General features: G+C 56.3%; 2 protein-coding genes across 3 annotated transcripts; one reads left to right on the top strand and one right to left on the bottom strand.

Moving 5' to 3' along the window:
- Positions 1-610: 610 nt before the first annotated feature.
- LOC127463888 (uncharacterized) lies at positions 611-17,432 on the top strand. Its single transcript, XM_051773910.1, has 12 exons — positions 611-869; positions 2,942-3,248; positions 3,695-3,873; positions 4,193-4,322; positions 5,238-5,393; positions 5,732-5,948; positions 7,478-7,609; positions 10,966-11,077; positions 11,399-11,528; positions 15,060-16,169; positions 16,487-16,562; positions 17,005-17,432. The coding sequence occupies exons 2-9, from the start codon at positions 3,204-3,206 to the stop codon at positions 11,442-11,444; spliced, it is 1,017 nt and encodes a 338-aa protein (XP_051629870.1). The 5' UTR covers positions 611-869; positions 2,942-3,203; the 3' UTR covers positions 11,445-11,528; positions 15,060-16,169; positions 16,487-16,562; positions 17,005-17,432.
- Positions 17,433-20,167: 2,735 nt separating this feature from the next.
- On the bottom strand, positions 20,168-26,464 carry LOC127463889 (translation initiation factor IF-2-like). 2 transcript variants are annotated; one of them, XM_051773913.1, is made up of 3 exons: positions 24,895-26,464; positions 24,364-24,780; positions 20,168-20,216 (listed from the first exon to the last, which is right to left on the bottom strand). In XM_051773913.1, exon 1 carries the CDS (start codon positions 25,992-25,994, stop codon positions 24,921-24,923), a length of 1,074 nt encoding a protein of 357 aa, XP_051629873.1. In that variant the 5' UTR covers positions 25,995-26,464; the 3' UTR covers positions 20,168-20,216; positions 24,364-24,780; positions 24,895-24,920. The 2 variants fall into 2 exon arrangements, with proteins under 2 accessions (XP_051629873.1, XP_051629872.1); XM_051773912.1 differs by lacking the exon at positions 20,168-20,216 and adding an exon at positions 22,551-22,804.
- Between the last annotated feature and the right edge of the window lie 345 nt (positions 26,465-26,809).

A 26,809-nucleotide genomic window follows, 5' to 3' on the forward strand; every position in this document is an offset into this window, starting at 1 on the left:
ATCCCAGCCCGCCTGGCCCTGCGGCCCCGCCCCGCCCGCTCAGCCCGGCCCCGCCCCTCGGCGCGGCCCCGCCCCCCGTTCCCTCCGCGCGGCTCCCGCCGCAGCCCCGGCGGGCGCTGCTGGGGCCGGGGAAGGGCGGGTGGGAGCTCCGCGGTCACGGCCCGGCCGGGAGCTCTCCCGGGACAAGGGGAGCGGGGCCTGCGGGGACAGCGGCCTTCTTGGGGGCGGGCCGGGAGGGTCGGGGGGCGGGGCCGGCGCGAGCTGGGGAGCGGGCCTGGGCGGGTCGAGGGGCGGGGCCGGGCTGAGCGGGCGGGGCGGGGCCGCAGGGCCAGGCGGGCTGGGATTGGGCGGAGGCGCTCGAGTGCTGATTGGGCAGCGCTGCCGGCCCGCGGTATAAAGGGCCGGCGGGGCAGGTGGGGGCGGTTGTGTGTGGGGGCTGAGGGTGTGGCCCCGCTGCTGCCCGGGCTGCGGAGGGGAGAGCGCCTTGGCCGCTGGGTTTGTGCACCGGGGCAGCCGGGGGCGTTTAGGGGCGCCTTGTGCTGGGCGGCGGGGCCCGGGTAAGCCCCTTACCTGCCGGGTGCCTCCGGGGGGAGCCGTGGCATGGCTGTGGGTCCTGTGCTCTCTGGGTGTCTGAGGGTTTGCTTTGGGATCCCAAACCCTTTCCCCGTGCAGGGTTATGAGGCAAAGACTGCTTTAACTTGGTTTTTTGGTGCTGCGTTAATGCTTTTTGCTCGTTCTGTGTCCATTTGCAGCCTCGCTCGTGGTTTCCCCTGGTGCGGAGGCGAGTTGTGCTTCCTGCTGGGAGAGAGAACGGCCTTGGGAAGCTGCTCCATGAGCCACAGCTGTGCCGAGCCCGGCAGTCTGTCCAGGTAAGAGCAGGGCTTCTACTGCCCGTGAGGAGCTGGGTTTGCTGTTGGAAGATAGAATGTGCCTATGCCTTTAAATGCAAGGACAGGCAGAAGCTGGGAGGGACCCTGAGCAGGTTTGGTGGCACGACAGCAGTTTGAAAAGACCTTGACTGTGGGAGAAATGTCCAGGAAAACGATTCCTTTTTTGCAGGGAGGCAGTTTGTGAGGACAGGGGGCTTGTTGTGCTCTCTAGCAAAACTACTGCCCTTGGGATGTCCAGGGTGAGGAGATGTTGGCCACGTGTGGGCTGGTGCAAAAGTGTGTGGGTGCCTGTGTGTGACAGCCGTGGGTGTGCAGGAAGGGGGTTCTGGTGCCATTGGAGCTGCCGGGGAGCCAAAAGGGGCACAGTTGTCTGAAAAAGGCAGAAAGTCTCAGTCTCTGTTGACACCTGTACCAAAGGAGATGCAAATTTTCCCTTTCTCGTTGCAGACTTCGCAAAGTTCCCCAGGAAAGGAAGCTTTATATTCCTCCCCAGCTTTATGCTAAAGGTTTCCTTCCTCCTGTCTCAGCACCCTTTCTGCTGTTGGGAGAGCACAAGGCAGGTGGAGAGGATCCCCAGGCATCTGCAGGCACAAGGGACTCGTACAACTGCGATTTTCCGCCAGCCCTTGTGAGAGGGACTTTCAGGATACTCTTGAGTAATGTGCCAGTTCTCCTGCTGGAGCTTTTTTATGGAATATTTGAATATAAAGAGTAAGACTAAAGTCAGGTTTGTTCTGGAGAATGTTACACTTGTGCAAAGCTCCTTCTCTCTGTATGTTTTCTGTTCTAGAAAGCACATTCTTGGGTTCCTGGGCACTTCCTATTAAATGATTCCCTGAAACTAATTTTGTACTGAAAGGGGAACGGAGCTGTCTGTGGGAGGTCAGATGTCCCTGGAAAAGCTTTGTGTTTTTTCGCTCAGTAAGCTCTTAAAATATCTCAGAGTGTGCAGGAATGCCTGGCTTCTAAAAGTCACCAGCTGAGTCTTAGAGGCTCCTTTGAAGAGCTGATTTCAGGCAGCAGAATTGCCCCCCAGGAGGGACTCTGTGCCTGCTCTCCCGTGGCTCCAAGGGATCTCTGGCCCTTCACGCCGGCACCGAGATTTTCTCGGGAAGGGCCTCAGATCCCCGGACCAGTCTGGGACACAGGCAAGATCCCCCTGCATTTTGGGACCAAATTGGCCCCTGGAGGGACAGTGCTGTTGGTGCCCCCCGGGTTGGGGCACCCCGAGGACTCCAGCGCGCACCGAAAGGATTATTCGGGGAGATCCTCGGGGTGCCCGGCCCTGGGGAGCTCAAAGCAAGGTCCCTGCCATGGATTCAGGCATTGCTGAGAGTATCCCAGGGGTCCCTGTCCCTGCTAGACAGGGAGCTCTCTAATGGGCTGTAATTGGGTTCGAAAAGTGGTGCTCCAAGTGCCAAACAAGTGTGGGATTGGGATTAAGAAATGAGCAGTGAGGGTGCAATTGGCTGTTTTCTCTGGAATGTGACTGTGAGAGCTGCAGGAGTGCCAGGTGTGTGTTCCAGTCCCCAGCATTTGGTTTGCACATGTCCTGCTCAGACACAGGTCCAACTTGCTCAGTCCTGAACACAACAGAATGAGAATTATGGACTGGCAGTGTTAAGGTGATTGGTGTGACAGGGGTCAAACTGGGAAAACATTGGGGAATTCCTCAGTTGGTCTGTTGGCCAAACTCACCCAAACCTGTGCTAGGAAGAGATTGATTGGGAAAGTTGAGGCAGAAATGCAATTGAAAACTGGGTCTATTGACACTGTAATTGCTGAAACTAAATGTGTCCAAGCAGCAGCTCTTGTTGTGCAGGGAATAACTCCTGTCAGCAGCAAGGCCCCCACTGAAGTGGCAGCTGCAGTTGTTCCTGTGGTGTGGGCCAGTGGAGCTGCAGGAGAGTGGAAGAGGGCAGAACCTGTAGGTATTATCCCTGATGTGGGATCTCTATGGGTAAGGCCAACCCAGTATCCTTTAAAATCAGAGTGCCAGACTGGATTGGTTGCAGGAACAGCTGAATTGGCTCCTCCTGGTTTGCTTGTAGGACGTGAATGCAAGAACCTGCCAAGAAAAGCAATGGCCAAGGGGATTGATTAGGGCAGGACCTGAGAGAAGCACCTTGAATGACAACCTGGAGTAGTTTCCCGTATTGGATTGAGAAGATGACCTTTGCTGCATCTCCTTGATCAAGGAAAGCCAAGAAACCTTTGCTTTGGAAGGAGATAATCTGGAAATCGGGCAGGAAGAAGAGAAGCCCCGTGACTCCTCCCTGAGCCCCAGACAGCCCATGAACTGCCTTGCTGGGAATGGTGGGACGGGCTGGACTCTGCATTGCTCCTTCTGGATGTGTGGTAAGGCTGTTATGGCAACTTTTTGAATAGATGGTGCAAGGGCAGCCTTTAAGCAGCTGAAGCATTCCCTGAGGAGAGCTCTGGGTCTGCCAGACCTCTCAGAACTGTTGGAAGCATCTTTGGTGGGGAGGGCAAACAAAGGCCAAGGTGTGCAGTGACCCCCTGAGAAGGGACTTTGAGTTAATGGCATCCCTGCAAGTGAACTTTGTGGGCTGTTCCCCCTGTAGGGCAGGTGATAGTCCCAGCTGCAGTGATGTGAAGAACAGTTAAAAAAGAGCCCCAAAAGCTGGAAATCCTTCTGGAGGCTCTTGGCAAAGAGAGTTTGCTGAGTTCCCCCTGACAGAAGGACAGTGATAGCTTTTGAGTGCTGGTAGATCCTTTGAGTAGGTAGCCTTGAGTGTGTCCTTGTTGCCCCAGTAGGCCTTGTCCAACTCCCCATCTCCCAGGAGATGTACATATTGAAGTTTCAAATGCTCTCCCTAACCCTTTGTTGGCTTGAGGCTCTCCCCTCAGGAACTGCAGGAACTCCTGGTGCCGCCTGGGCCGATGGATTGGACGCCCCAGCCCCTCCGTTCCTGCCCAGCCACTGGGGCCGTGTCCAGTGGTGGCACTGCCAGCCCTGCAGGTGAAGTGGGAAGGGCCTTTGCAGGTCTGGTGGGTCACATTTATAGCAGGTAAAGTTGCAGTAAAAGGACCTGGGGTCTGTTATTCTTGAGTTCAGAAAGCTCCTTTTGGTTGGTGAGCAGGACAAAGTGGATCCTTAAGAGTTCCCATCCGTGTTTGTGTCTCAGCCTGTGTTAGGATTCAGGGCTGTCAGTTGTTGTCACTGAGGAGTCAAACTATGCTTTAAATAAGGAGACCCTGGCCTAATGGACAAGTGTCAGGTAAAAAGGTGGAATGCTCTCTGAGTGTTGAGATGTAACAAGAGCTAATCCTTTTTGCAGTGGGATGGAGCCTGGAAAGTGCACAGAGCTGAGCCCAGGGATTGAAAGGGACCAAGCAAGGGAGGTGAAGAAAGAAGGAAGAAGGGAAGTGAGGCAGCAGGCAAGCAGCACCAAGTTGCTGTGTAAGCAGGTGAGTTGTGTTGAGGTTCCTCAGGCAGGCACTGAGGACTTGGAGGGCTCCAGACAGAGCAGACCTGGGAAGGCCCTCGGTGAAGCCCCTTGGAAACCTTCTAAGGGTGGGTGTGTATGGTGATAAGTGTTGGGAAACGTCCTGAATGTGGAACAGGAATGCAGGGAAGGAAATGAGCCCTCCTGTAATGCTGACCCCTCCCATCAGCTGCAGTGAGACACCTGTGTGTGCCCTTTGGGAGTGGATTGCCAGGGCACCCGGTGGGCTGGAATGATTCAAGAACATAGCAATAAAAGATTACCTGGCTTCTAAAGCTCACCACTTGAGGCTCAGAGGGTCTTATAAGCAATTTTAGGTAACACCTGAAGTTTTGTGTGTACTTCTGAGTTCAGTTGGAAAGAGATTGACCAGGGAACAGGAATGTTTCTCGTTCCTGGAAGTTGCCCTTGATGAACTTCCCATCTGAGCTGATGCCCTTGGCAGGAGAAGTGCTCAGCAAGGAGGCTCTTTGCTCCTAGGCAGGAAGAAAGGCCAGTGCCCTTCCTCCCCAAGGCCCAGCCCAGCAGAGCTGGCAGGAGCTGCTGGTGTGGCTGCTCTTTGGGTTCTCAGCTGTGCCCGTGGGGTGGTGACATCGTGTTCCTGCCTGTGCTCCAGGGCAGCCAAAACCCCAGCCCAGCCCCTGGGCCTTTTTGGGAGCCTGAGCTATTGCAGCACTGGGGATGGGGGTTTGGGGTTTTTGTCCCTAAAAGCAGAACCGTGGGGGGATCTCTTCTGTCACAGTTGTTGGTTTTTTGATATCTTAATTAATTACACCTTTGGAAGAAAACCTTGTGTAACTTAGCAACTGACTTGCACTGGTTACACTGAAAGTGCCAAGGAGTTGTAGTGTCCACTGGATTGTTTGTATTGAAGCAGTTTGGTGTTTACAGAGGGATAATAACTCCTGTCAGCAGCAAGGTCCCCACTGAAGTGGCAGCTGCAGTTGTTCCTGTGGTGTGGGCCAGTGGAATTCCAAGAAAATGGCCAAGGACAGAACCTGTAAGAATTACCCCTAAGCCAGAGTCTCTCCTGGTAAGGCAAACCCAGTATCCTTTAAAATTAGGAAGCCAAGCTGGATTGGTTCTAGTAACAGCTAAATTTGCTGATGATGGTTTTATAATAGAATGTGAATGCAAGGACCTGTGGAGAAAGGAAATGGGAAAGATGATTGATTGCTGGGGCTGGCAGACAGTGGCACTGGATGTTTGGCTGTGGTTGGGAATGAGCAGCTTGACCTCCCCAGGGTTGTCTGTGCTGGGGTGGGTTTGGGTCCTGTGTGGCCACAGGTCTGTGCAGCAGCTGGAGCCTGGGCAGGTTTGGGGGCTGTGGTGTGCCAGGCTGCTGAGTGTGTTGTCCCTGTTTCCTTGGAGTGTCCCAGTGTCCCTGCTTGGCTGTTTGTTGCCCTGCAGGCAGAAGAGCCCAGGCCTGAGATGGCTGAGTGTTGGTGTGACCCACAGTGGGTGTCCCTGCCCTCGGGACAGTCCCCAGAGCTGCCTTTGGCATCCCCTGCTGAAGGGTGGGAGCTGCCCAGAGCCAGCAGCATCCAGCTGGAGGATCCAGGAGGATGCAGCTCCTGTTGTCTGGGAGGTAAGAGGTGGGGTGCAGGAGCTGGCAGGGGTGTTTTGCAGGCAGAGGGAGGGCAGGAGCAGGAGAATTGCAGGTGCAGCAGCTGGGTCAGTGCTGGATGGAGTCAGGCTGGGAAAGGGCCCTGAGTGTCAGGGCAGGGGAGAGCCCAGGAGGGCCCTGGGAGCCCTGGGGCTGTGAACAAGTGCAGTGGGCAAAGGAAGGGGCACTGGAGAGCTGGGCAAACAGCTGGAGCAGTTGCAAGGGGAGCCAGGAGACTGGAATGCAGGAGCAGCAGCTCCCTGTGTGTGTGTGTAGAACCAGCTGTACTGCAGCCCCCAGTGAGGTGGGAAATGAACCTCAGGAGGCTGGGAACGAGTCCCACACACTGGTTAAAGTGGGATGGACTCTTCCCAATGTCTGATAAGCTTTTCTTCAGTGTTGCTTTATCAGTTGAAAAGTGAAGTGATTGTCAAGGTGTTGGCACTTCTTCTCCCGTGTCTTTGGTGAGGTGTTGACTCAGTACCTTTCCTGGAGCTGCTGTTGGATGAAGAGGTGCCCCCAATTCACCTGTAAGGTCCTGGTTGTCTTCCCTGCTTCTCCCAGCTTGTCCAGGAGATGGAATTCCAGTGCTACAGAACAGCTGGGTCGTGGTGCTCCCAAAAGGAGCCTTTTGTGCCTTCAGGGCAGGTTCTGGTGCCCCTGGAGCTGTTGGGAGAAGCGGAGGGTTGGCAGGGAGAGGCCTGGAATGATGTTGCTGTGGCACAGAAGAAATGAGCAGTGATGGTACAATTGGCTATTTTCTCTTGAATACAATTACAAGAACTCCAGGAGTGCCAGGTGTGTGTTCCAGTCCCCAGCATTTGGTTTGCACATGTCCTGGTCAGACACAGGTCCAACTTGCTCAGTCCTTAACCCAAGAGAGGGAGAATTATGGACTGGCAGTGTTAAGGTGATTGGTGTGAGAGGGGTCAAACTGGAAAAACACTGAGTGGTTCCTCAGTTTGTCTCTTTGCCAAACTCACCCAAACCTCTGCTAGGAAGAGATGGACTGGAAAACTTGAGGCAGAAATGCAATTGAAAACAGGGGCTATTGAAACTGTAATTGCTGAAACTAAATGTGTCCAAGCAGCAGCTCTTGTTGTGCAGGGAATAACTCCTGTCAGCAGCAAGGCCCCCACTGAAGTGGCAGCTGCAGTTGTTCCTGTGGTGTGGGCCAGTGGAGCTGCAGGAGAGTGGAAGAGGGCAGAACCTGTAGGTGTTACCCCTGATGTGGGATCTCTCCTGGTAAGTCCAACGCAGTATCCTTTAAAATCAGAGTGCCAGACTGGATTGGTTGCAGGAACAGCTGAATTTGCTCCTCCTGGTTTGCTTGTGGAAGGTGAATGCAAGAACCTGCCAGGAAAAGCAATGGCCAAGGGGATTGATTAGTGCAGGACCTGAGAGAACCCCTGTAAGTGACAACCTGGAGCAGTTTCCAGTATTGGATTGAAAAGATGGCCTTTGCTGCATCTCCTTGATCAAGGAAAGCCAAGAAAGCTTTGCTTTTGCAGGAGAAAATCTGGAAAGCGGGCAGGAAGAAGAGAAGCCCCGTGACTCCTCCCTGAGCCCCAGACAGCCCATGAACTGCCTTGCTGGGAATGGTGGGATGGGCTGGACTCTGGATTGCTCCCTCGGGATGTGTGGTAAGACTGTTATGGCAACTTTTCAGAACAGCCTGTAAGAATTTGCTGCCTTGGCTAGATGGTGCAAGGGCAGAAGCAGCTGAAGCATTCCCTGAGGAGAGCTCTGGGTCTGCCAGACCTCTCAGAACTGTTGGAAGCATCTTTGGTGGGGAGGGCAAACAAAGGCCAAGGTGTGCAGTGACCCCCTGAGAAGGGACTTTATGTTAATGGCATCCCTGCAAGTGAACTTTGTGGGCTGTTCCCCCTGTAGGGCAGGTGATAGTCCCAGCTACAGGGATGGGAGGTATACTTAAAAAAGAGCCACGAAAGCTGGAAATCCTCCTGGAGACTCTTGGCAAAGAGAGTTTCCTGTGAGTTCCCCCTGACAGGAGGACAGTGATAGCTTTTGAGTGCTGGTAGATCCTTTGAGTAGGTAGCCTTGAGTGTGTCCTTGTTGCCCCAGTGGGCCTTGTCCACCTCCCCATCTTCCAGGAGATGTACATATTGAAGTTTCAAATGCTCTCCCTAACCCTTTGTTGGCTTGAGGCTCTCCCCTCAGGAACTGCAGGAACTCCTGGTGCCGCCTGGGCCGATGGATTGGACGCCCCAGCCCCTCCGTTCCTGCCCAGCCACTGGGGCCGTGTCCAGTGGTGGCACTGCCAGCCCTGCAGGTGAAGTGGGAAGGGCCTTTGCAGGTCTGGTGGGTCACATTTATAGCAGGTAAAGTTGGAGAAAAAGGACCTGGGGTCTGTTATTCTTGAGTTCAGAAAGCTCCTTTTGGTTGGTGAGCAGGACAAAGTGGATCCTTAAGAGTTCCCATCCGTGTTTGTGTCTCAGCCTGTGTTAGGATTCAGGGCTGTCAGTTGTTGTCACTGAGGAGTCAAACTATGCTTTAAATAATGAGACCCTGGCCTAATGGACAAGTGTCAGGTAAAAAGGTGGAATGCTCTCTGAGTGTTGAGATGTAACAAGAGCTAATCCTTTTTGCAGTGGGATGGAGCCTGGAAACTCCACAAAGGCGAGCCAAGGAATGTAAAGGGACCAAGCAAGGGAGGTGAAGAAAGAAGGAAGAAGGGAAGTGAGGCAGCAGGCAAGCAGCACCAAGTTGCTGTGTAAGCAGGTGAGCTGTGTTGAGGTTCCTCAGGCAGGCACTGAGGACTTGGAGGGCTCCAGACAGAGCAGACCTGGGAAGGCCCTCGGTGAAGCCCCTTGGAAACCTTCTAAGGGTGGGTGTGTATGGTGATAAGTGTTGGGAAATGTCCTGAATGTGGAACAGGAATGCAGGGAAGGAAAATGAGCCCTCCTGTAATGCTGACCCCTCCCATCAGCTGCAGTGGAGACCCCTCCGTGTGCCCTTTGGGAGCGGATTGCCAGGACCCCCGTGGGGCTGGGATCATGGCAGGGTGTTGTAAGCAAGGAATGCCTGGTTTCCAAAACTCACCAATTGAGTCTTAGAGGCTCCTTTGAAGAGCTAATTTCAGGCAGGCAAATTGCCCCCCAGGAGGGACTCTGTGCCTGCTCTCCCGTGGCTCCAAGGGATCTCTGGCCCTTCACGCCGGCACCGAGATTTTCTCGGGAAGGGCCTCAGATCCCCGGACCAGTCTGGGACACAGGCAAGATCCCCCTGCATTTTGGGACCAAATTGGCCCCTGGAGGGACAGTGCTGTTGGTGCCCCCCGGGTTGGGGCACCCCGAGGACTCCAGCGCGCACCGAAAGGATTATTCGGGGAGATCCTCGGGGTGCCCGGCCCTGGGGAGCTCAAAGCAAGGTCCCTGCCATGGATTCAGGCATTGCTGAGAGTATCCCAGGGGTCCCTGTCCCTGCTAGACAGGGAGCTCTCTAATGGGCTGTAATTGGGTTCGAAAAGTGGTGCTCCAAGTGCCAAACAAGTGTGGGATTGGGATTAAGAAATGAGCAGTGAGGGTGCAATTGGCTGTTTGCTCTGGAATGTGACTGTGAGAGCTGCAGGAGTGCCAGGTGTGTGTTCCAGTCCCCAGCATTTGGTTTGCACATGTCCTGCTCAGACACAGGTCCAACTTGCTCAGTCCTTAACCCAAGAGAGGGAGAATTAAGGACTGGCAGTGTTAAGGTGATTGGTGTGACAGGGGTCAAACTGGGAAAACATTGGGAAATTCCTGAGTTTGTCTCTTTGCCAAACTCACCCAAACCTCTGCTAGGAAGAGATGGACTGGAAAAGTTGAGGCAGAAATGAAATGGAAAACAGGGGCTATTGAAACTGTAATTGCTGAAACTAAATGTGTCCAAGCAGCAGCTCTTGTTGTGCAGGGAATAACTCCTGTCAGCAGCAAGGCCCCCACTGAAGTGGCAGCTGCAGTTGTTCCTGTGGTGTGGGCCAGTGAAGCTGCAGGAGAGTGGAAGAGGGCAGAACCTGTAGGTATTACCCCTGATGTGGGATCTCTATGGGTAAGGCCAACCCAGTATCCTTTAAAATCAGAGTGCCAGACTGGACTGGTTACAGTAACAGCCAAATTTGCTATTCATGGTTTGCTTTTAGAATGTGAATGCAAGAACCTGCCAAGAAAAGCAATGGCCAAGATGATTGATTAGTGCAGGACCTGAGAGAACCCCCTGAAATGACAGCCTTGAGTAGTTTCCAGTATTGGATTGAAAAGATGGCCTTTGCTGCATCTCCTTGAGCAAGGAAAGCCAAGAAAGCTTTGCTTTTGCAGGAGAAAATCTGGAAATCGGGCAGGAAGAAGAGAAGCCCCGTGACTCCTCCCTGAGCCCCAGACAGCCCATGAACTGCCTTGCTGGGAATGGTGGGATGGGCTGGCCTCTGGATTGCTCCCTCGGGATGTGTGGTAAGGCTGTTATGGCAACTTTTCAGAACAACCTGAAAGCATTTGCTGCCTTGGCTAGATGGTGCAAGGGCAGCCTTTAAGCAGCTGAAGCATTCCCTGAGGAGAACTCTGGGTCTGCCAGACCTCTCAGAACTGTTGGAAGCATCTTTGGTGGGGAGGGCAAAGAAAGGCAATGACCCCCTGAGAAGGGACTTTGTGTTAATGGCATCCCTTTGTGTTAATGCAAGTGAACTTTGTGAACAAGTGAACTTTGTGGGCTGGTCCCCCTGTAGGGCAGGTGATAGTCCCAGCTGCAGTGATGTGAAGAACAGTTAAAAAAGAGCCCCAAAAGCTGGAAATCCTCCTGGAGGCTCTTGGCAAAGAGAGTTTGCTGAGTTCCCCCTGACAGAAGGGCAGTGATAGCTTTTGAGTGCTGGTAGATCCTTTTGATAACCTTGAGTGTGTCCTTGTTGCCCCAGTTGGCCTTGTCCACCTCCCCATCTTCCAGGAGACCTACATATTGAAGTTTCAAATGCTCTCCCTAACCCTTTGCTGGCTTGAGGCTCTCCCCTCAGGAACTGCAGGAACTCCTGGTGCCGCCTGGGCCGATGGATTGGACGCCCCAGCCCCTCCGTTCCTGCCCAGCCACTGGGGCCGTGTCCAGTGGTGGCACTGCCAGCCCTGCAGGTGAAGTGGGAAGGGCCTTTGCAGGTCTGGTGGGTCACATTTATCGCAGGTAAAGTTGCAGAAAAAGGACCTGGGGTCTGTTATTCTTGAGTTCAGAAAGCTCCTTTTGGTTGGTGAGCAGGACAAAGTGGATCCTTCAGAGTTCCCATCCATGTTTGTGTCTCAGCCTGTGTTAGGATTCAGGGCTGTAGCTGTTGTTGTCACTGAGGAGTCAAACTGTGCTTTAAATAATGGGACACTGGCTTAGTGGACAAGTGTCAGGAAAAAATGGGGAATGATATGTGCATGTTGAGATGTAACAAGGGCTAATCCTTTTTGCAGTGGGATGGAGCCTGGAAAGTGCACAGAGCTGAGCCCAGGGATGTAAAGGGACCAAGCAAGGGAGGTGAAGAAAGAAGGAAGAAGGGAAGTGAGGCAGCAGGCAAGCAGCACCAAGTTGCTGTGTAAGCAGGTGAGTTGTGTTGAGGTTCCTCAGGCAGGCACTGAGGACTTTGGGGGCTCCAGACAGAGCAGGCCTGGGAAGGCCCTCAGTGAATCCCCTTGGAAACCTTCTAAGGGTGGGTGTGCCCTTTGGGAGCTGATTGCCAGGACTCCTGTTGGGCTGGGATCATGGCAGGGTGTTGTAAGCAAGGAATGCCTGGCTTCTAAACCTCACCAGATGAGTCTTAGAGGCTTCTTTGAAGAGCTGATTACAGGCAGGAAAATTGGCCCCCCAGGAGGGACTCTGTGCCTGCTCTCCCGTGGCTCCAAGGGATCTCTGGCCCTTCACGCCGGCACCGAGATTTTCTCGGGAAGGGCCTCAGATCCCCGGACCAGTCTGGGACACAGGCAAGATCCCCCTGCCTTTAGAAATGAGGCCTTCTTGTGGCTGGGAAAACATTGGGTAATTCTTCAGTTTCCCTCTTTGCCAAACTCACCCAAACCTGTGCTAGGAAGAGATGGACTGGAGTCTCTGATCTCCTGGGCAGTTGTCCTGCATGACCTGGGAGCCTCTGGGATTAGACTGGCCTGGGCAGACAGGGAGCAGTTTGTCCTGTGGAGCTGGGCTGGGTTTGTTGAGGATGCCTTGGGAGGCAGGGCTGGAGAGGCTCCTCTGTTGGCTGTAGTGGTGGAAGGTTGTAGCAGCAGGGCTGGAGCCTTCGCCCTCCTGCTCCCCCCGTGAGCCCCGCCGGGCCCGTGCCCTTGGCAATGGAGGGCCCCCCATTGCTGAGTCAGCGGTTCCGGGGGCCAGGAGGGATGGGATCAGGATGCCGAGCTCCGCCCAGGGCCAGGGCTGCCAGTGTTCAACCATGGAGGGAACTGAAAGCACAGGGAGATGGAGGCCAAGCTGCAGCACAGGGATGGGTGAGAAAAGACCCTGGTCCTCAGGTGGAGCTTTGAATTCCCTGGAAAAATGGATCCTGTCAGATGGATCAGGCCCTTGTGGGTGCTGGAGCAGAGACCTCTGTCATTTATGGTCACCCTGAAAGGTTGCAAGGACAGCAAGTTCTGACTGCAGGATGAGGTGGCAAACAAAGTGAAGTGGTCCAGAGAAAAGCTGAGGCTAAAATTGGTCCTGTGCCAGAGCAGCCTCGTGCAGTGCTTGTTGCTGTCCCTGAGTGTCCCATTGCAGTGGATATTTCCAAGGGTGCCTTGTGCTGGGGAGCACTGGGGCAGTTCCCATTCCCTGGGCAGGGCAGGCAGGGCACATTTCCCCCCTCGAGGGTGGCTCCACAGTCCCCCCCTGTGCCCTGGGAGCGTGGCAGAACACCTGGACCCACTGTCCTTGTCAGAGAGGGCACAAGGGATGGTTGGATGGGGGAGGGAATGGCTCAGGGAGTACAAGCACCATTACAATGAGTAGGGCAGCACCTGGAAAGGAAGGGGGGGGTTAATCCAGACAAAATCCAAGCACCTGCCCAAGCTGTGATATTTTTAGGAACTCAGTGGTGCTGTGGTCCCCAGGAAGTATTGCCCAGGACTAGGCAGGAGACTTCAGGCTCTGTCACCCCCAGAGCAAGGTGGCAGCCCAGCAGTTTATTGGTTGGTTTGGCTTTTGGTGACATCAGGGTCCTCCTTTGGGACCAATCCTTGGCCTGGGCCATAAAGTGTCAGGACAGAAGTGTGAGTTTGAGTGGGAAATGAGCAGCAGGGAGGGTTGGAACCAGCTCAGGGAGCAATTCAACAGGCTCTGGACCTGTGGCCAATATGAGCTGGAGAGGGGGGACTGAAGGTTCCTGCCAGTGATAATGATGCCAATTGGAGCCTCTGGCAGAAGTAGGGTAGTGTAAGGGGGGTACTTTTGAATTAGGTGATCAATGGAGCATAGAGGTGTGAGAAAGAAATCATATTAGGATGTGAAACCAGCTAGAGTGTGGTACAATTTGACTTCATGGCACGAGCTAATTGTAAGGTCCATTGTGCTTTTCAGCAAGTCAGCCTGATATCCCCTGTTACCAGAGCTGAGTTCTTCCTTGGTTCTGCTCCATCTTGCAAGGTAGGTACATCTACCCTTGAAACACAATGTTAGAGGTCATAGCCAGGGGTGAGAAGGATGATGGTGAGAGGAAGATGATGTGGGCAGGGGTCGCTGGCCCCTTGCCCTCCAAGTAGGGCAGGCCCAGACTGTTGCCATCAGGCAATGCTCAGGCGGGGTTTGGCTGCCATTCAGGCCTCCCCTTACACTGCGTCCTGGCCCCACGTGGTGTAAGGTGGAGCTGATCAAATGGGCTGTCAGGACTGCTGAGCTGAGCGATCCTCATCCTGCCACCGAGCCTGTGCTGCTCCGCGGGGACGCCCGCCAAGGGATGGGCACCGACCAGCTGCTGCACATCCTGACAGCCCTGCCTGGCTGGGGGGTGGGCACGGGTTAGTGAGAGGAGGCAACAGAGAAAGAAGGCTTTAAATATCCTTCAGTGTTCCTTTATTTAGTGTTCATAATATTTCCCCTTTAATTTCCCCTTTTACTAACCAAATATCGTGTTAATAGTTATCCATAATATTGTGTTAAGATCCTTTTTGGTATCCCTTTAACTCCCTTTTTACTAGTTAGTATTATACTGTATTGAATGCTGTTCTTAGTATTTGTTTTAATGCCACACAATAAGGCAGTTCACTCGTATCCTTTATTAACTTTTGATTCACTTTGCTAAGTTTATTATTATTATTATTATTATTATTATTCTCACTGCAATAAAGGTATTTTGTGTGTTTGAATGTTTGTGGCACTTGTCTTTATTCTGGGCATGTATCCTAATGAACTGTTACAGTGCCCTTAGGATTTGGGAATAGGAAGTTACTGGAAGCCAGCCCAAGGTAGCCCCCGTTGGAGAAGTGGCTCTGAGTATGTTCTTGGGCTTTAGTGGCAACTCAACAAATGATAAGAGGGCCTGAAATGCCCAGAAGGCCGTGGGTACAAAGCTCCTCCAGGGTGCACAGGCCAGGCCCTGCTCAGGAAGGCAGCACCATGGACTGGAGATGGTGGATCCAAGCCAGAGCCAGAGCAGGGGCCGGGGCAGGAGCGAGGCCTCGGGAGGGAGTTGCCACCGGCCCTGTGGTTGAAGCAACAAGTGTGGATCCCCTGGACAGTGAGCACAAATCACTGGGAAATGGGGAGAAGCCCCAGAGCAAGTGCTGGGAGCAGAGGGGGAGCATGCATGGCTCACTGCTGGGTCAGCCCCATCTGTCAGTGGGAAGCACTTTGGGAAAGCAGGAGCTTATAACCCGTGCCAGAGGGAGTTTGAAGTCACGAAGGGGGGAGGCAAAAGTAGTCCATGTGCTGAGTGAGACACTGTACCTGTGGGAATGAAACAGGAAGAACTAGGGCAGTGTCAGGTTTGTAGGGATTTGGGGTCAGTTGGCAGTGGTTTGGCTACTTGGCTCCCAAGTGCCACCATCACGGGATTAGTGATTAAATGCAGACAAGGAAAATGGGAATATGTTTGTGTGAATAAATGTTAGTGGAGGGAATGATATTGCCATGTTGTAGCTTGATATCTTACAGAAACTGTGGATCCTGGCCATCCTCAGAGCCCTTGTGGTCCCTCTGGGCGATGCTGTTGGCCCGGGCAGTGCCCTGGAAAAGGTGCCTGGGTGGGGTGACTTGGTTTGATTTGGATGGAGATGGAAAAGCAGCTCCCAAACAGGCCCCCAGGCCAAGGTGACCCGGGAAGCAAGTGGCCCTTGCCCAGGGGTCAGTCTCCCTTTGTGCCCGGGGCACTCTCTGGCAGGGCCGGGGGCTGTCGGGCTCATTGTGGGGGCGGCTGTTGGTGCCCTCGGTGGGATTGGATGGATGTGATTCCAGGGGCTGGGAGCACTGTGGCCATGCAGGGCTGGAGTTTCCCTTATGGTGCTGGCTCCGGGGGGTCTCCCTGGCATCGTTGTCCCCCTGGGTGAGCGGTGCCAGTCCCAGCCACAGTGTCACAGCAGCAGGGCCGTGCCCTGGGCTCTGCCTGCTGGGCTGTTCTGGGTCAGTGCTGCCAAAAGAGCAAAGGGATCAGCTTGGGCAGGGGATGGCACAGTTGGGCATCATCCTCCCGAGGAGAATATTGGTCCAACTGTTGGGTACCTGCTGCCTGTGTCCTGCAGCCCAACATCATCAGGATAACAGAATTCCTTTCCCCACTCTGATTCCAGTGCTCCCATCTTGGCCCAGGCAGCGAGGCTGGGGGGACACGGGGCTGGGAGGAACAGGAGCTGGTATTGGATTTGTAGGCAGTGGAGACATGGAATTGTTTGGTAACCAATGGCAAAGAGCTGGGCCAGGTGTATCCCGAGTGCTGAATTTAGGAGCACAAGGGATGCCCACTGTATTTACCCCCCCTTTCACTCCAGAATGTGATGGGGAGTTTGGGCAGCTCTCTAATGGTTCCCCAAGATGTAATTGTTGTGCACAGGGGAACACCAGTAACTTAGGAACTGGGCTGAGTGCACATGACATGGTGTGTATATTGTACTACAAAGAAATGAGGCACAGAAGGACTTAATGAGTACCAGTGAACTGCTCTGGAGGGCTGTATTCACATCCTGGACTGCAAAAATTCACTGGATTTTGTCTCCTGAATTGCTGCAGTGCACCAACTGATATCGTGCTGGAAAAATAACCCACTTCAATGTAAGTAAACCAGGGGTTTCTTTGGATGTAAACACAAATTTCAAATTTGCAGGGCAATAATAAGACTTGATCACCAAGTGCAAACAGTAACTATAGGGGTCAATTAGTGACCTTTGGGCATCAGGTAGAACAAGTCCCTGCTCACCACTGGTGGGACATATTTACAGGATTCTCACCATCTGCTACAAAGTTTGTGAACACTTTAATCCATCCACTGATTAAATCAGTAATTATACTGATTTTATGAAAAATATGCAGTTGTTGTCTCTGGGATCAATTCTAAGAAGTTGTTTCTCCCGTGTCTCTGCCCTGCCCAGGGATCAAAGGACCGAAGGAAAGGATGAGAAGTTGCCTGAGAATGGAGCCCCGGGGCTGCTGGCCCTGAGGAGCAGGGTAAGGGCTGGGTGTGCTCAGGGGCCCTGGCTAAAGGCTGCAGGTGCAGTGGGTGTGTGCTGGGCCAAGGCAGCCAAGGTGTGTGCAGCTGTTCCGTGCCCTCCACCCTTGGCCCCGCCGGGGCGCCTGCCCAGCGCTCCAGGGGTGGCCAACGGGGAGCTCACGGAACCTGCCCGTGCCCACGGCCCCACAGTGCCAGGCCTGGCCTAAAGCCGGCTTTGTTGGGCACAGCCTGGCCAGCGGGACCCCCTTGGAGCCGCCCCGCAGCCTCCCCTGGGGTGGAGGCACCCGCAGGAATTGTCCCGGGGCCGGAGCCTGCGGGATCGGCTGCCCCGGGGCTGCCGGGTGGGCTGGGGGGGAGCGGGAGGGGGCCGGGGGGGGCATTTCTGCTGAGCCACAGTTCTGCCTTGCTCATTGCCTTTTGTATCCCCTAAATCTGTAGCCCGTGTGCTGGACTGTGTTTGGGCTGTTCCTGTTATTCCATGACTGGGGAGGAGTTGTTTTCTGGAGTGCCCTGTCTGTCAGCAAAACACCAGGCCCAAAGGATCCTGGCAAGTGCAGCCCTGGAAGAGTCAGGAATACTCAAAAATGCACCAGTTCTCAGGAAGTACAACTTTGTAAACCATTTATGAAGCTGAAATTCCGCAGCCTTGAGCTGTTGGCTCCCAAATAATAGTGGAGGGAGAGGCAGAAAATGCCACTGCTGCTGGGGCTGAACTGTCTGCAGTGACTGGGCAGGGCTTGGCCCTGATGTCTGAGTGCATCTTTAGGATAGATCCCAACTGTCAGCCCTGGCTCCATCCCTTGAGAAGATGGTGCTCCTGCAAGCCCAGCTGCTGTGCTGGTGGTCCTGGGGGCACCCCTTGCCCTGGCCTGTTGTCAGTGTGTTTGTGTTGCAGCTCAATAAAGTCCCTTTCAGTGGTGACTGTGTCATTTTGGTGTCAGTTCCTCTCCCCTGCTCCAGTGGCTGCATCACTGGCTTGTGCCTAAAGGAACTCTTCCCCTGCAGCAGTTCCCTGCTGCTCTCAGACAGGGTGGAGTTGAGGCCCCTGAGCAAAGGGAAAAAGGATCCATCCAAGGCAGGCCCGTGCTCACCCCCTGCCTCCCTCCAGCCTCCTGTGTTTCCAGTTCCCCTCCCTGCTGGACACACAGCCTGTTCCCAAACAACCCCTGTTCCTGTTCTCTCTCCGTGTCTCCCCTCACACCTCCCCTCCTCTAATCTCCAGCTGCCCAGGCCCCTGTTTTTGAGGGGCATTCCCGGGCTGCTGCCCCCCAATTCTTTAAAAATGAGGTGCCAAGAGCCCCAAGTGCAGAGAGGTCTGCAGGGAATCAGTGCCAAGAGCTGCCCGTGCCTGCCTGTGTTCCTGCAGTTCTCCTTCCTGTTCTCCCTGGGCTGGAGAGACCTGCCTGCCCTGGGTTTATTGGAGCAGAGGGATGGGATTACATTTGTCCAGAAGGTTTGTTCACAGACATGTTTTCTGACAGGCAGTGCCATTTTCCTTTTGCCTTTCCCAAGTTTTTCCAAGTGCTGCCCAGCACGGGGGTCCGTGTGCTGGGACAGTGATTGGCAGCAGGAAGGGGAGCCTTGGCCTCACCTGCCCAGCTCAGGTGGGTGGCACAGAATTGGGGTGGGCTGGCAAGGCATGAACACATTTCTGAGTTCTGGAGTGCCTTGAATCCTTTCCCTGTCAGGTTTCTCTCCCTCCTTTCCTGGGCTCCATCGTCCCAGGTGTCTCTGTCCAAAGTCCAATGGCAGAGGATTGACTGACTCCCAAGGGGGGTTTGGAATGAAAAGGGTTCTGTTCAAATGGGGCAAGGAATGCAAGATGAGCCTCCTTTTAGTGCCTGAAACAGGTAGGAATAAAAATGCTGGAAAAGGCCACGTTTCATTTGTTGTCCCCCCTGGATTTTTCATGGTTAAAACTCTCTAGTGAGCAACTGAACAGAAGGGTGAAGGGCAGGAGCCTTTGACTTGCCCAGTGCCCTTAATTGCCTTGTTCTCCTCTCTTCCAGGCCAGGCCAAAGCCCTGATCCAGCCCAGCTCTGCCAAGTGCCCTGGGCTGGGAGCAGCCAAAGGCAAGAGGCTGCAGCCCCGCCGGCCGGGCTGGGGGCTCCTGGTGCTGCCCGTGGGGTGGGGTAAGTCACAGGGACACCTTTCTCTCCTCCTGGTGTTGGCATTTGCTCCCTGGGCACTGGATGTGTAAGGAAGGAGGGAGTAGCAGGGAAGGGCAGTATTTCCAAACTGTCTGAATGTTGCCCCAGGTCTGGGATGGAGCAGCCAGGGGGGTGGTTGGGTTTGGCCTGGGCCGGTCAGGATCAGCCAGAAAGGACCCACCAGACCCTGAACCCTCACTGGACATGTCCAGCCCCTCAAGTCATTAGTTTTCAATCGAGGACAAAGTATTGGTACTTGCTTCTGATCTGTGGAGAATTTCCTTTGGAATGATCAACCAGAGAGTGTATCAGTGCAAAGCATCTTTTTGGGTCTTTTGTTTGTTTGTTTGTAATTTCCTCTCTGGCTTCAATGAGTTTGGTGTGCTCCTGTTAAGGAAGCAGCCTGTTTTTATCTTGAAATTTGGGGTGGTTTGGTTTGTTTAGGGTTTTTCCCCCCACTGACTCGGGCCTTCCGTGCATAGTCCGTGTTGTCCCGCAGGACTGCTTTGGTTCTGGGTCAGAGAGAGAGAAGGGAAGTGGCTTTTCCTCATCTGGAATGTTTCCAAGCAGAAGTGGGGTGTTGCCTACCCAACTGCCTCCAAGTCCTGATGGACTGGAGTGATGAGTGCTCTCAGCACAGGTTATTTCTTGACATTGTGTGGCTTTCCCTCAGCTGTGGGTGAGGAATTGTGCAAGCAAGGCCTGTGTGCCCGTGGGTGTCTCCCGTGGGTGTCCGTGTGGCAGGGCTGGGACAAGGACTCGTGCAGGGACCCAGCTGGCACTGGAGCTGCTGCCATCCTGAGCCACTGCCAAGGGCTGGGGAGAGACCATCTGGGAGGCTGTTCCCGGGATTCCATTGGAGCTGGATCTCCCTCCAGCTGCAGCAGCCAGGGGAGGGTTCTTCCTTGGGCAGCCCAGTGGCTTCTGCTCAGGCTGGCCCAGAGTGGGGCTGGGGCAGGTTCTCCAGGGAACTGGAGCCAGCCCTGAAGGGGCCCTGGAGAGCAGGAGCTGCAGGGACTGAGGTTTGCAAAGCTGGGCTGAAGTTTGTCAAAGCAGCAGAACATTCTCATTCCTGGGGGTTTGTGGGGTCCGTGTTGGTGCCCAGGAGAACTGGGTCAGACTGGCTCTGTGGTCCGAGAGCTGCCCCCCTAAATGTGGCAGGCTGTGTGTGCTGGCAATGAAGTGCTAGCCCAGAGGCTGATGGTTTCTGTCTCCAGGGATGCCCAGGACGCTGCTAATGCCCAGGGATCTGCTCTGGGTCCAGGCTGTCCGTGCTGGAGGGCCCTGGTGGCTGCAGTCCCTGAGCCCGCAGAGACAGAGGGAGCCCCGGCCCGAGTGGCCTTTGGCCCCTTGTCCTGAATTTGGGGTGAGCCTGGGAGCGTGTGGAGGGTGAGAATGAGGGCTGTGCTTCCAATGCATCATCCCTGGGAAGATCCTGTTGTTCCAGAGCGCTGGGGACAGTTTGGGCTTGGCAGCTTCAGAGCTGGGTTGGAGCAGCCCCTGAAAAGAATCAGGAGAGTGGAGGTTTGTCCCAGTGGTGCTTTCACACCCCACTGGACAGTCTGGGCTTCGTGTTTGAGGTTGTCCTGTATTTGCTCTGCAGAAAATGTGCCCTTCCCAATTCAGCCCAGCAGATCCCCAGGGCTCTGACGGGAATATTTGTTCTTTCCTTCCCTTTGGGATAACTTCATCTCCAAACTGCCGTGAGCAATTCCTTAATTTCTGCTGGAGAAAACCAAGTGTCAGAGGCAGTTTGCCAAGGAGGCCAGAAGTGTCTTTGGAGCAGAGAGAACGAACATTTTGGGATAAACTAAGGCAGTCATCAGGGGACAGGTAAAACTTGAGAAACTCCCCAGGGTGGAGAATGAATATTTGGAGGTCAAAAGGAGGTAGTCAGTGGTGAGCAGGTGGGGAAAGTTTTGAGAGTGAACTTGAGGTGGTCTGTAGGGTAGAGCAGGAACATATTTAGGTATACATGAGGTGATCAGCTGTGGAGAGGTAGGGAAATTTTGGGGGTCCCACTTGATCAAATCTGCAGGGCAGAGAATGAATATTTGGAGGTCCAAAAGAGGTAATCAGGAGTGTGCAGGTAGGGAAGACTCTGGGGAGAGAATGACTGTTTTTTGTTCAAAAAGAGGTAATCAGGAGTGGGCTGGAAGGGGAAAGTTTGGGGGTTAAAAAGGAGGTTCATTCTCTCCAGGGCAGGGAATGAACACACTGAGGTAACCTGAGGTAGTGAGTGGGGACAGACACAGACAGTTGTGGGTGTTATAGTTCAGGTGATCTGCTGAGGAGAGAAGGAATGTGTTGAGGTAAAGATGAGGCACTCGGTGGCAGACAGGTGGGGAGAGGTTTGAGATAAGCCTGAGGGGTGTGTGGGGTGCAGAATGACCCTCTGTAGGTACGAAGGAGCTGGTCAGACGTGGACAGGTAAGGCAGATGTTGGGAGTAAAATGTGGGGCAATCTGTCCCAGAGAGAATGAATATTTTGGGGTAAGGTGAGGCAGTCAGTAGTGGGCAGGGAGGGAAATCTTGGTTTGTCAAAGCTGAGGTAATGTGCAGCAGAGAGAATGCACCTCCTGGGGTAAACTGGGGTAATCAGTAGTGGACAGGTAAGGAGGTTTTGGGGGAAACTTTGAGGTCATCTCTGTGGCAGAGGATGAATGTTTGGAGGTAAAAATGAGGTAATAAGTAGTTTGCAGGCAGGGAAAACTGTGAGGGTAAGTGTGGATGTCACCTAGGGGAGAGAATGAGCCTTTTGAGGTCCAGTAGGCAGTCAGTGGTGGGCAGGGAGGGAAAATTTGTGTTTGTAAAATCAGAGGTCATGTGGAGGAGAGAGAATGCACCTCCTGGGGTAAACTGGGGTAAACCTTGCAGACCTCCAGGGAAAATGTTGGGGGGTAAAACTTGTGGGAATCTGCAGGGCAGAGAGTGACTCTTCTGAGGTGAAAATGAGTTCCTGGGTGGTGGAGAGGTGGGGAAAGTGTTGAGAGTAACCTGGAGGGGGTCTGCTGGGTAGAGAATGAACATCTTGATGTAGAAGTGAGTTGCTGAGATGTGGAGAGGTCGGGAAAATGCAGTGGGTCCAGTGTGAGGTCACCTGTAGCAGAGAGGATGTGCCTCCTGATGGACACTGAGGCAGTCAGGGGTGGGCAGGAGGGGAAACCTTTGGGGGTAAAACTTGAGGGAATGTCCAGGGCAGAGAATGAATATTTTGAAGGATAAATGAGGTACTCAATGAGGTATTCATTGGATTGCAGAAATGTTTTCTGAAACCTGTCCCCTTCTTTGTGCCTTTTGCTGACAGACCTTCTCTTTCTGCCTTTGAATTTACAGCCTCTGTGTGGCTCCCAGCCAGGAAAACCTGGGATAACTGAGGAGGGACAGAGATGAAGGTTTTATCTACACACTTGGGGTAATTTCTAGGGGATACAGCAACTGTTTGCCTAGCAAACTGTGTTTAACCACATTGGACCAAGTTGTGTTTGCACCAGCTGGGGCCAGAGGTACCAGGCAATCCAAAGCAAACCCTGCTCAGCCTCTAAATCCCAGGGGAAGTTCTCCAAGCTGCTCATTGAGGGACTACAGATACATTGAAATGGAACCAAGAGCACTACTAAGTTTCCCGGGAATCCCAGGATTGCTGTCCTAGAATTTTGAACAGGTTTTTAAGCTTTTTATGACAATAAGGGCTTCCTTCCTTTGATTGAATCCTGCGGTAGGATTTGGGGTTTCTTTGGATTCTGAATCCCTCCCAGTGGCCCTGACACTGGTCAGAGCTGGCAGGACAAACAGAGTCAGAGCTCCTGGCAGGCCCAGGGGCTTTCCCCCAGAGTGGATCCAACTGCTGCCCCCAGCCTGGCCCGGTGGGATCTGCTTTGGCTCCCGGCTTCTGCCAGAGGCAGAATGTGTTCCCTTGATTGGAATGAGGATCCCGTAGCTTCATCTCCTGGAGGTTCCCTGGGCAGCTGATCCGCTCTGCCCCGTGTCCTGCTCTCAGTTCCTGCCCAGCCAGAGCCAACTGTGCCAAGGGCACGAGCACTCCCAGCCTGGATAGGGAACGGGGGACTGGCTTGTGCACAATTCACCTAGAAAGTCAAACGAGGGGATTGTTGGAGTATCTGGCTCCTTAGGGAACCTGCTGGCAGTAGAGAACCACAACCCCAAACCTCCAGCTGTGGGTGGAGTCGGGGAATGTAAACCAGCACAAACTCATCCCCCAAAATGAACCGTGGGAGAGCAGGACCAAATAAGGGTCAGTGTCCCTGTGGAAAGGCAAAAGGAATCTTTTGGGACTTGGATTGTCCCCTTGGGAGATGGAGGTTGCTGGGATGCAGAGAATGCCCTCCCTCAGGCTGCCAAGATCTCTCAGTGCAGCAGCTTTGGCCGACAGGGCAGCACAAAGATCGTTCTCTGCGGGGCCCAGGTTTGGGTTCCGGTCTCAGCTTTGCAGGTTTGGATGAATTCTACCTACAGCCCGCAATTCCATGGGGAATTCCTGCTGGAACAGCCTCCCAGTGCCTCCTGGAGCCCGGATCTTCCCCCGCAGAGCTGCTGCTTTAATGCCAGGTTTGCCAGGAAGCAGCCGCGGTTCCAGGTTTGCTCAGCGGGATCGGGACAAGGACAGGTTGATATTCCGCAGGCTTTGCTGTTTATAACCCTCCTTCCCCAACCCCGCTGGTGTCCCGGGGGGACTTGAGCGAGTTCCCTGGAATTGGGCCGATTCTCCGCCCCGGGCCGGGCTCCAGGGGATGTGTTGGCCCGGGAGAAGGCGGGGGCCGGACGCGCTCCCGGCCCGGGGCGAGGCAGCCCCTGAGCACGGGCGAGGACGTCTCTCCGGCCGGGAAGCCGCTGTCCCTTCGGAGCCTCGGGAGCGGCCCCGGGGAGTTCTTTTCCCCGAGGAAAGGGATGCACATCCCTGCCTTCAGGGCACCTCGGCTCTGCCCCAGCTGTTCCAGCTGTCCACGGGTTCTGCGGTTGCGGTTGCGTCCCCGAAAAACTGCAAATTGCATCCAAGCCCAACATTCTCCAAGCACCCCCTTTTCCTTTCAGGCATCTCCGAGGGCTCTCGCTCGGGATTTAGTGCCGCTGAGGGCACATGGCCCTGGCTTTAAGGCTGCTGCTGCCTGCTGGCCTCCGGCTGGAAGGGCAGGGATTTGGGGCGGGCGGGACACACGCGGGGGGCGCGGGGGAGCTCCGGGAGGTGGGCCCTGGGAACGGCTGCCCGCGCTGCTCTGCAGCCCCGCCGTGCCGACACTGCCGAGGGCCGGCTGGATTCTTTGGGGCCTTCTGGGCTGGCGCTGGGGCGTGTCCAGGGTGAGGCATCTCAGGGGGCCCGTTCAGAGCAGCCCCCGGCTGAGGAGCCGCGGGCAGCCCTTTCCCCGTGCCCACCCCACGGGGGCTGTAGGGCACAGCTCCGGGGCACAGCTCCTCCAGCCTCTGGCAATAGGAAGCCCAAGCAGGACTGGGTCACTCTGTCGCTCCGGCGTCCTCCCGGCCCGCGTTCCCTGCCCAGCTGGGACTGCCTAGGGAGCCCCGAGAACATTCCTGGCGGGAAGCAGGAGCCGCCGAGGGCTCCGTCCAACTCCGGGCCCGAAAAGCGGCCCCGACCTGAGCACCCCCAGCATTTTGGGATCCAAACGCTCACCTGGAGGAGACGACCCCCCGCAGGCGGGACCAGGCGGCGACACTCGAGCAACGCCTTTGCCTCGGAGCGAGGGATCCCTCCGGACTGGGTTGGCTCTTTTATCCCTGGAAATGAGCTCGGTTGTCGCACGAGCACCTTTGCAGCCGTTGGGTGAATCCCGGGCAGGGCCGGAAAATCTCCCTGAGCAGGGCAGTGATGAATTGGTGCCCGTCCCCAGCCGGGCACAGCCCAGCCGGCCGCACTCCCTCCGGCCCGGGGCTGCGAAGGGCTCCTGCCGAGATTGAATAAAAGCGCATTTCCTGACTCTATTTCTCTGCGGTCTTGCCCCTCTTTTGACTCGCGCAGCGCCGTCCGGTTGGAGCATTTCTTGGTTTCCTCCCCTGTAGCCGTTTCCCTCCCAGGCAGGACCTTCCCCGTCTGCAAATAAAGAGGAAATGTTTCAACGGGATTTTGAAAAACCAGAGGGTTTGGCCCGGGAGGGAGCGAGTTGCCGAGGAAACAGGGGAGAGGAAGGAGAGCCTCAGGTCTCACCTGGCAGGTGTCAGATGAGCCGCACCTTATGGATGGCAGGGCAAAGAACTGCTGTGGGTAATTGCCCAAGTTCCGCAGGCAGAGCTGGGAGCAGCCTGTGCCCGACCCGCGGCACGGTCAGTGCCAGCTCCTGGGGCCGCCTGAGGACAGACACAGGGACACGGGGACAGACGGGTAGCTCTGCTCGGGGTCCCGGAGCACGGGAGGAACGGGGAAAGGGCTGCCCTCGTTCTTCCCTGCCCCGGCAAACCCCCGGCTCCCCGCGGCCGGAGCGGGCCCGTGGCCGGAGCCCCGGCGGGGCCCAGAGCCCTCGTTCCCGGGGGGCCCTGCGGGCGGGAACCCCCGCGGCCGCGGGGAAGGGGGAGGCGGGCGATGTTCTCCCCGGGAGCGGGTGCGGTGGCCTCGGGGGTGCCCGAGCGGGAGAGCTCCGATCCCGCTGGGGGTGCGGGCGGCACCCCTTCTCGGGGGTCTCGGGGTCGGCCCGGCGTGTCCCCGCGCCCCGGCCGGTCCCAGCCCCGGCTCCGCGTCTGCACGACGAAAGCGCCGCCGTTCTCCCCCGACCGGGCCCCGGCAGAGCCCCGGCCCGAGCGGCCCCGCCGCGCTCGGCCCCAGCGCCCGCCCCGGAGCGGCTCTTCCCGCCCGGGTTGCCGGGGGCACAGGCGGCGAGGCCGGGCTGGGATGAGCCCGGCACCGATCCTGGTCCCCGTCCGGGTGCCGAGCCCCATCCCAGCCCCAAGCCAACCTCGCTCCTCCGGTCGCGGTCCCGGTCCGGATCCTTGTCCCGCTCCTCCTGCCGAGCTCCCTCGCCAGCCTCGGTCCTCCGACGCGCCGATCGCTCCCGCAGCATCCCGGTACGAGCTTCCTGCACAAGCTCGGGACGAGCGCGGCTCTGCCGGCTTTGAACGGCGCGGCCGGGGCGGGGCCGGGGCGGGGCCGGGGCGGGGCCGGGGCGGAGCGGGGCCCGCACAGGTGTGCGAGGCGGGGGCCCGTCCAGGTGCGCGGGGCGGGGACGGGCAGGGGGCGGGGCGGGGCGGGGGTATTTCAGCGCCGGAACTCGCCCCCGCCGCCATTTGCTCGGGCGGTGCGCGGGGAGGCGGCATCGCCGCGGGAGCCTCTCGCTGCCGCGGCTCTTTTGCTTTGCTTTCGTTTTTACTTTTCTTTTACTTTTCTCCCTTTTTTCCGTCCCCTCCCTTCCTCCCCGCCCTCCACCCGCTCCCCGCACGCCGCCTCTCCCCGGCCGCTGTCGCTGCCCTCCTGCACAGCCCGGCCCCCCCCTGCCCCCGGCCCCCCCCTGCCTGCCCCTGCTCCCCCCTCGCTGCTCCGCTGCACAGCCCGACCTGCCCGCATCCCCGCTCCGTCCTTGCCCCCCGCCCGTCCCGTCCGCCCCCCTGTCCCCCGGGCCGTGTCCCCGCAGCCGCGGGCTTGGGGGCGCCGCTTTAATAAAGCCGCGAGGGCCGGAGCCGGCGCCCCCCTGGATCCCCCCCACGGGGCCGGGCCCGCTCGGCGGGTCCCCCCTGCAGTTCCCAAGCACCGCCCGACACCGCCGGGGCTCCGGCCCGTCCCGACATCACACGGGGGGCTCCGCGGGCGGGGGGGACGAGGGGGAGGCGGGGGGGCAGGGGATGAGGGTCCCCTCCGGAGGAGGGGGGGAAGGGCGGGGGCCGGGGGGGCTCGGGGAGAGGGGCGGGGGGATCCCCTCCGGAGGAGTGGGGTCCCCGGGTGGGAGGGGCCAGAGGGGGGAATTCCTCCCGCTGCTCCCTCCCACCTCGGGACTCCCCCCCGGGGGGCGATCGGGGGCGGGGCCCCCTCCGGAGAAGGGGGTCCCGGGGGAGGAGGGGGGGCGTTTTCCCCCTGTCGGGCCCCTCCCACCCCGGGACTCCCCGCCCCGGGGGGCGGTCTGGGGACCCCCTCCAGG

This window comes from Manacus candei, unplaced genomic scaffold (assembly GCF_025592945.1).
Source record: "Manacus candei isolate 608988 ecotype Guabito, Panama unplaced genomic scaffold, ASM2559294v1 h1tg000179l, whole genome shotgun sequence".
NCBI lineage: Eukaryota > Metazoa > Chordata > Aves > Passeriformes > Pipridae > Manacus > Manacus candei.